The sequence below is a fragment of the Tyto alba genome, unplaced genomic scaffold, assembly GCF_018691265.1.
Source record: "Tyto alba isolate M040663 unplaced genomic scaffold, T.alba_DEE_v4.0 Super-Scaffold_21, whole genome shotgun sequence".
NCBI lineage: Eukaryota > Metazoa > Chordata > Aves > Strigiformes > Tytonidae > Tyto > Tyto alba.
This window is the reverse complement of record NW_024881295.1, coordinates 5,700,322-5,709,246: the sequence shown is the minus strand read 5'-3', so window position 1 is coordinate 5,709,246 and position 8,925 is coordinate 5,700,322. Positions and strand designations below refer to the sequence as shown.

Here is an 8,925-nt window from a genome sequence, read left to right as displayed (position 1 = left end):
GATCTCGGGCCATTTTTGCTCTAATGTTAGCATGTGCTCGGCTGGAGGTGAGAGCCCTGCTCACACTCCTGAGCTGACTCCTTACACATCACCTCTGTGAAACGGGCGTCAGTTCACGCGTGTACCGGCTCTGCCTGGCGAGGTTACTGATGCCATGAGGTATAAGGGCATGCTTAGCAAGAGAACGGGAGCGAGGGAACTTTTTCGAAAGTAACTTTTACTCAGAGACTGGCTGGGCATCTGTCAGCAGGTGGTGACTGCTTTTGCATCACTCGTGGTTTTGGGGTTTTCTCCCCTTCATTTCTTAAATCATCCTTATCTCGACCCACAAGGGTTTTTCTCACTTTTGCCCTTCAATTCTCTCCCCACGCTGCTGGGAGGGGAGTGAGTGAGCAGCTGGCTGGGGGCTGACCAGCAAGCCGTGGTCAGCCCACCACACTGTGACAGCCAAGTACTGCTGAAATTGATGCAAAATAGTCTGGAGAAAATCTGAACACATTCACTAGTAAGGGCTTGAATGTTAAAAAATTCTTAAAGGTAAATGATTTATTTATGAGTATTATGTGAAATGCAAGTCTTACAGAGTAAAGGTGGTCTTAAATACAAAATCTTTCCTTGCTCATATGACAAGATAAACCATTTTTTTACCATTTATTTTTCTGTTCTTGAGTCCTAAATGTTGTTGATGTCTTCTTCCAGGCTGCCCATAGAGTGTATTGTGAAATAGATCGGTCTCACTGGCTTTGGATGTTTTACAAATCAGAAGATAAAATATCTTTCTAAGCCTTTGCAATATAAAAGAAACCACTTGTGCTTCATCGGATGGTTCTTCATATATGGGTTGTTTCATCTCTCCATAGGCAGTCATAATAACAGCTTGGAAGAGATTGATCAAGACAAAGACCATCACAAACATGAAAGAGGCTAGGAAGAGACCACCAAAAAGCTTGTTGGATGAAAATGCAGTGTCTCTGAAAGCTGAGACACAGTAAGAGAATATGGTCTGAGCTGAATGAGTCATGGTATTGTAATTCCATTCATGCTGCCCAAACACAAGGTAGCCAAAAGCCGTAAATACGAAGAAGTACACCGTCACCACAAGGGCCATTGAGGACAGTCCGGGAAGGGCTGCCAAGATTGATCTTTGTGCCAGGCGCACGTCATAAAAGAACTGAGAATATTTTAGAGTTTTCAAAACTACAAGAAACGCTAAAAAGCCCATAGTAATCCTTAAATTCTCATCTAAATAAGAAATTGCATGAAAATTAATGAAATCGTTTGGGTGAAGTAAGTAAAACTCCACTATATCTGCTCCTACCTTAAACTTTATGACTTTTAAAAAAACAAAAAGGAGGAATGTTGATTTTAATCCAAAGTTGATTATATTGGAAATGTTTTTAATATAATCTTTTTTTTCTTGGCCTATGATGAAAAGCTCATCTGCAATGTAAATGAACAGAAAGGCAAGAACAATTACAGACACAAACATTTGAGCTTTAGTTTGCTGATGAAAAATGGGGAGTGCAAAAGAGTGTAGATACAAACTTGATTTTAGGACCCCAAAAGGAGACATTTCAAATATGACTGAAATGGTGCAAAAGAGATCTATATCTGAGTTAAATGTAGTTAGCTCAATGATCACAGCCCATGTGTTTTCATCAAGCCAGTTGCTCTGTTTGAGAGCATCCAGCCTTGTTGTTGAATTAGATCTTTCATCTTCAGGGAAAAAGTAAAACATGTATCCTTCTGGTCCATATGTGTGCAAATCTCCATATGAGTAATATGTCCATGGAGTCCTGTTTTGCTGGTAAGTGAACCCACTGTAACTGCTGGCATCCCTGGAAACAGAGTGGTCAACAACCTTTGTCCAACTGCCAGCATAGTCACCTTTCTCTGGGCTGTCACTGCCATATTTGTGAAGACAGTGGCTTTTACTGATCACAAAGTTATTTACAAAGCTGTGAGGATGGAAACACTTTTTCTCTGTATTTTTAGCCCGCACTTGCCTCATCCTAGGCAAACCAATGATTTTGGAGCAGCTCCCAGGAAGAAAGGTTGGCTGAATTTCATTGTGGATCAAAGGCAAGAACAAATCATTCACCCACACGTAGATATGTTCTAGCTTAGTTACCTCCAAGAGTTGTGGAGAGAATTGCTTATAGATGAATTTGCTGTAGTGGAAACTGTTGGTATGCTCAATGGGATAGACAAAATTTAATAGCAGTATTAAAAAGACAAGGTGACTGATGAAACATTTTGTGAAAATAAATGCCTTGACTTTAATTTTTTCCCTTTTCAACATGTGTGCGATTTCATCAGCTCCTAAAGGCTTATACTGCTTGGTGCCTCTGACCTCAGCAAGTTTCAAGTGCAGCTTTCTCATTTCATCTGCACTCATCATTTCTCTATCCAACTTAACCTCGGAATACTTTTCATGAGTTAACCATGTGATGTTTTCACAGTTTTTTGGACGAATTGTACTCACAGCTGAGAAAAAGCTGATTTTTAGAATTGAAAGAAAAAACACGTTCTCAACAAAGGAGACTGCAGATGCTAAAAGCCACTCTTGTGAAGTCTGATAGCCATAAGACAAACCATATAACACAATGAAAAATGATGATAGACCAGTGACAGCTGCAACTAGTGCCCATGAGAGATAGACGCACCACCAGCAAAAAACTATGTGTGGTCTCTTGTGAGAGGGCAAGGAGGTAATGCTTAGTTGTTTCCTTTCCTTCTGAAAGTTGCCCCCTTCTTCTGTGTAATTATTACTGAAATTGGAACTCGATCGTGTCCTTCTCTGGCAGACCTTAGCCATTGGAGGGGAACTTGTGGTTATCATCTGCTCCTCTGTTCCAATTACATCTGCATCTCTTTCAGAAATGGTGCAGTTACTCCAGTTTTGGGGAGCTACCTTGCTTCTTGTCTTTCTGGAACATGGTGGGCTCTGTGAGTTGCTGGGACCAGGAAGGTCCTCTGAGGGGCTAGTATTCCTCGACTGTGCTGAAGTTTCTGAAAGGTACAATTTTTGCAAACGTGCCTTCCAGTTCTTAAGATTTCCAGTCAGGAGGGGTGAATTTACCTTTGGATCTGTCTGAGCCACACCATGAGGAGAAGGTTCCTTCTGGGAATATTTAAATAAGGCAATTATAATAATTTCCACGGGTATGGTAATCAAAGCACATTCAATTCCTACTGTTATTGATCTCAGATACCTCAAGTGTACTGAAGATTCTTCATTCTTGGCAGCATTAAAGAACATAATGTTAACAAGCAAGTTTAATAATAATATTGCTAAACATGAAGACAACCTTTGGAGCCTGCTGAAAGTGCCAGTGAGAACGTGAGCAAAAATTGAGAACCACAGATGGCCCTCTATCAGGCTGCTGGCAAGATTAATCAAAAAATAGTCGATTCTGGGCAGAGGTGTCTTGGGGTTTGTGACGGAAAATGTCCTTTCTAGTAAGTGATCGCCCTTGTCAAGAGAAAGCCATTTCCTGCAGATAAAGAACCAGGTCTTCCTTGTGGACATATTCTCGACTTTGGCTCTGCTTAAGAACCAGCTTGGAGATGGGCCCTTGTTATTGTGCCAGACCCTGAAGGAACAAATGTCTCCCAAGTCTTTCTTGGTAGTTAACAGAAAACAATCAGTGCTTCCTTGTTGGAAAGACAGAAAATGTGGGTGCTGTAAACAATGGACATCACTCGTGCCATTCTGGCCGATGAGCTGAAGAAAGACATCTGCTTTGGTTCCAGCTCCCCAGCGACTGCCTGTGTATAAAGTGACCAAAAAGCTCACTTCATCAAAGGGGTCGTTGTCTGGCAGAACTATAATCTTGTTTTTCCTGTTCCTGTCAGCTCTGTCTTTTCTCATGGCCCAGAGAGACAAAAGAAAGTAGACAGTAAAAATAAAGAGCACTGTTAAGAGGGTTACTGGGTTTTTAGGTATGTCTGCTATCAGGGTTTTTCCCAGGTCTACTGTGTTGGGGGTAACTATTACTTTGGCTGCCAGGAACCTGATGTCAGACGTGGATAGATTTAACACAGCGTGGGCAGACAGACTTCTGCGACTTCGCTCCATATTGCAGATACAGTGTACCCTCTGCCAGTTGGTCAGGGAGCCCAGCCTGCATGTGTCTTCTCTCCACAGACTTTGAACCCCATCCAGAAATAAGCACTGGTCACTAAATATGTGTATGCTCACCAGCCTCTGCGTTTGATACCTTATGAAATAGGGTGTCAGCAAGACAATGGAGATGTTATGAGTGTCTGTACCGCTTTCTTGAGCTGCAGCTGTCAGCAATGACTCTGGGAGACAGATAATATAGGGAGCCTTAATGTTACAGTCAGCACTAGCTGTCTCATTTTTGCTTGCAACTGTTGCCATGTTGTGAAAAGCAGCGAATGAGGCTATGGGAGAAGCATGTGTGACATTGACACCTGGAAATACTAGCACCTTGAAAGTAACTTCTAATTTTGTCAGGATCTGGATGTATATGCTCTTGGTATTTCTGTTGACTTCTAAACTAAATCCTCCAGTTGTGTAAGCTTGTGTTTTATCAGGTCCCATTGCTAACTGAAAAGTTGAAGATTCCATATCTTTCCTAGCAATAGTAATTTCTGCTCCTTCAGGTATGATCGCTACTAGATCCCCATTAGGCTTAGTCTCTGCCATTTTGAACCCTAAGACCATTGTTGCAATTTCTGATGTGTAACCTAACCAAGGGAAGGGGTTCTCATTAAACTCAAAAAGGGCAGTGGAAATCACAGCATCATGGTGCAATCCTGAATAATTTCCCTTTTTCAGTGATGGATAAAAGCAATTTCTGCAAGTGTTTCTGGTAGAGGAAGCATTTGTAATGTTCCAGGTTTCATCTTTCTTCAGAGTAATATTCCACTGTTTTGTTTCCATTCGAGTTTCTGTTTCTCCAGGGACTTTGCCCTGGAAAACTATCTCCGTTAAATTTTCCATGATGGAGAAGACTTGTTTAACTCCACTCACATTGACGTTCCTGCGACGCAGAAGAGCAGCTCTCATGATGTTGGACAAGCATCTTAGTATTCCACTGCTCTGAATTTCTGCTTCCTCAGACCAATGGCTCTCATTCCTCTGTATCTTCAGCATTTCCGTAACTTCTGCCAGTTTCCAAATGGCAAGGTCTTGTGATCGGACGTTCACTTCTTCAGCTTCCTCTGTGGCTTGAGAAAGAGAAGCAACTACTTGGTTGATTTTCATTGTGCTCTCAATTGAAATATTCAGGGCTGCTTTAATCAGGCTTTCCCGAAACCGAGCCTTAGGGAGCTGAAGCGTTGGTGTGACTTTAATAAAGTTTAAGACTGAGGCTGCCACATAAGCCAAATAACCTGCGCTAAAATAATCTCCAGTCTGGAGATAAGATGTCATTGGTGCGCTTAAACCGCTCACTGAGGCCAGCAGTTCATGAAACACAACAGCTAATGGTCGGCTCTTAACTGGGTTCTGCACGCGGACATGTAAATTCACTTGGGTAAATGCCCCAAGGGCATCACGGACTTGAACGTAAAGTGTCAAGGTGTACTTCTGAGAGGGCACTCCAACTGGGAGAAAAGATGGAGGGGTTTTAGGCTGATAACCAAAGTACAGAATTGTGCCAAATGTATTTTGCTCCACAGAAGTTATTTTGGCACTTCTGGGTACATTGGAAGCTACTATCACTTTATATGTCAGAGGTAAATTGTTGTCAAAAAATCCACTGCAATGAACAACAAATTTTGTCAGAAAGGCTGTACCCCAGTTTGGGTTGATGGTACACTTGCCAGCCCTAGGAGGAGAATTTACCTTAAACATGTGTCTGTAGGCTGAGGACCTGCCATCCCAGGTAGTTACTTTTAACAGAAGTATGTAGGAACGATGTTCAGTCTTTGCAAAAGTCAGGGCATGTATAGACAAGTAAGCCCCAGACCTCCCTGTTGAGGTTCTGGAAGACCAGTCAAAGCTAATTTCTGTAGAGTTTTCTGAAAAAAGGGACCAGTAGAAAACTGGCTGGCTGGTTGTTCTACAGTTTAGGCATTTTCCAGACAAGATGAATCTCTCTGTTGGAATTAGAGCGCTACCACAGTTTTCAAGGCATGTCACTTCCAGAAGAGGTGGGGAGCCAGACTGCACATCTACAGTTTGGTCAGCATAACTCCTCCTTACATCCTTTTGAATCACTAGACGAAAGTAGTATATGGTGTTTCCTGGGAGGGATTCTGGTGGCACTGTTTGAACTGGACCTGAGGATGTTAACCATTTCAAATCCCTCTGGTCTGGATGGCATGTCTTTCCTGGACTGACTTCCATGGTATTATAGTCCGACACCTCTTTAGTACAGTACCAAGTAAATGTGATTCCCTTTAGTCCTTCCTGTGAATCAGGATCATAGGATGCAGAGCCATCAAGAGTCCAATTATCAGAAAACCCCACTGTGCGGCACATGCCTCCTGCAATATTTGCCACTAGGTCACTTCCCTCAATCTGAATATAAATTTTATCTGTGCCCCTGATGACTGTTGAGGTTGTAATCGGGTTTATCGCAACAGTGAAATTAAACAGATACAAACCATAGTCTAAAGTAAAACTGGGAACAGTTAAGTGTATCGTCTCTACACCAGACATCAAAGAAGAGTTTATTGGGTTTGCCCAGTCTGGAATAATTTTTGTGTCCTTAACACGATAGATTCGCCACAAGGGCCTGATATATACAGTAATGTGGCAGTTTATTAGCAATCTGACAAAGAGGTAAAATGATGTCCCCCTTTTCTGGTGCAGGACAGAGGTATGAAGAACAGGTCTCTGAATGTACATAGTGTGTATGTAACAGGCTTCTTTCTGGCAAGACACCGGTGCTTCTATGGTTTTTGCAGTGTGGTTGTTGACTCTGACTCTTAAAAGAGCTGGTGCAAGTGCACTTCTGGTACAGTTCACTTTTGCCACAAACCCCGTATACTTCTCTGGATCAAAGGGTAAAGCAGAGCGACGGACAAAACGTGTGGCGTTTCTTACATGATCATTGTATGTGTACGTGCTATTCTGGAGAAGGTGGTCTTTTTGTGTTCCAAAAAGCTGCAGATGGAAGGTCCACTCACACTGTAGCATCGGAGGTTGTGCAGGGATAAACCACACCAAGTAAGCAAAGCTCTGCAGAAAAGAAGGGTGGCCACTGCTGAAAACATGGACTTCCAGGTCTCTTTCTGCTACAGACCTAAAGAAAGCCCTCTTCTGATTCATATAAAGGTACATATTGAACTTGTACCACTGGTAGGCCACAAACTCTATGGAGAGTAAGTAGGAGAGCTCTTTGTGTTGGTAGAACACAGTGCGTGTGTTAGGGCCATCTGCAGAGATAGGGCTGTTGTTTTCTTTGGTTGTGTACCATGTTCCGTGGTTGTAACTGAAAATGTAAGTGCTACTTTTGGTCTTCTCTGGGTGAAGGTTGACATGGGTAGGAGTTTCTCCGCCTGCAGTTAGCCTCAGGGTACCATTGAGTAGATGTAGTTCTCCCATCAATTCCTCAAACCTATTTCCGTCGACGTGAAAGTAAATGCTGGCCACCACCATCTCACCCAGGCTCTGAGGTGTGAGAACAGCACAGAAGTTGCTTTGCAGAGTAAAGGAACTGTAGGAACGGAGCCAGCCCCCTACAGCCTGCGTATCCACCAGTCTGTAGGCCAGTGTCCTTGGTGTAAGGGGCTGAAGCCTCCAGGAGAGTCTGAGGGGCTGTTGAGGAATGCTAAGGAGCTTGGAGGCAATGCTGAGGACATGCAGCAAGTCCTTTTCTACCTTGAGAGAGAGGCTGAGGCTTATCTGAGGCATCTGCTCGATGCTGACCGAAGCAACGTGGAGCCCGTGGTGCCTGTAGCGCACAGTCAAGCGGTAGCTGTAGTAGGTGGCACAGGTCTGTTGCAACTCGGCTGTTGGGTAGATAAGTGGTGGCGTGTCTTGGTGCTCACTGCTGGGAAGGAGAAAGGTAGAAGGGCTGCCTCCCTGGCTCTTGAAGCGGTACTGCCAGCTGGCACTCTTGAAGCGTGCACACCAGCCCAGCTCTACTGGCTGCCACACATGGATCAGGTGTGTCTGTGGCCAAAGCACGAACAGCCGCATATCCTGCCCCAACATCTCGATGCTCACATTGTGGTGAAAGCACCGGGGTGCAGCGCAGGAAGCAGATGAGCACTGCACTGTAAGGAGGCTGGAGGCCATGGGTGGAGGAGTGCTTCCTGGTGGGAGGCCTGTCTGCAGCACGACCTGGCCTGACCAGCGCGAGGTGTTCCTCACCCAGGCCGAGTTCAGGTACCAGAGGCAGCGAGGTGGGGGTGGCGGCTGCTCCTCTTTCCTCTCTGCCTCTGGTCTTGCTCCTGGGGCGGGCTGGTAACGCAGGTTCATGGTGCTGTTCCATAGGCACAAGGCCCTGCGCTCGCTGTCCTGCCGTGGAGAGACTTGTCCGTGAGGGCCCCGGCAGGTGACCAGCAGGGGTGGCGGCTGGAGACGGGGCGAGGAGGCCCCTGAACCCCACGGCCAGCAGCTGAGCAGCTGAAGGACGAGCAGATGGAGTGCTGTCATCGCGGTATGAGGCGGAGGAGAGGAGGGAGCACAGTCCCTGGAGCGTGACTGATGGTGGCTGACAGTTGGGGAGTCCCAACTGCTGAAGATGGACTCCACGGAGAACAGAGTGCCTGGTCCTCCTCCCCGGCACAGCTGGAAGAAAGTTATTGAACTTTAGAAACAGCAGATCGCGGGTGGGTATACCCGAAGCCACAAGAAACAGCTATTTGTGGGGCCGGTAATCCACACGAAACACATCCGTCGGCAGGACCGCGGTCCCCCTCAGTGACACGGGCGGTCGACGGGGAGCCGCTGCCAACGGGCCGACCGCACCGCCCACTGCTGGCCCGGCCCCCCCACTG

General features: G+C 45.3%; 1 protein-coding gene across 1 annotated transcript; it reads right to left on the bottom strand.

The window, feature by feature from the left end:
* Window positions 1-619: 619 nt before the first annotated feature.
* On the bottom strand, window positions 620-8,739 carry PKDREJ (polycystin family receptor for egg jelly). Its single transcript, XM_032986393.2, has one exon. It carries the CDS (start codon window positions 8,579-8,581, stop codon window positions 620-622), a length of 7,962 nt encoding a protein of 2,653 aa, XP_032842284.2. The 5' UTR covers window positions 8,582-8,739.
* Between the last annotated feature and the right edge of the window lie 186 nt (window positions 8,740-8,925).

Bases quoted from the DNA above. Each gene is read 5' to 3' on its own strand.
- PKDREJ (XM_032986393.2), bottom strand. From the start codon at position 8,581: ATGACAGCACTCCATCTGCTCGTCCTTCAGCTGCTCAGCTGCTGGCCG.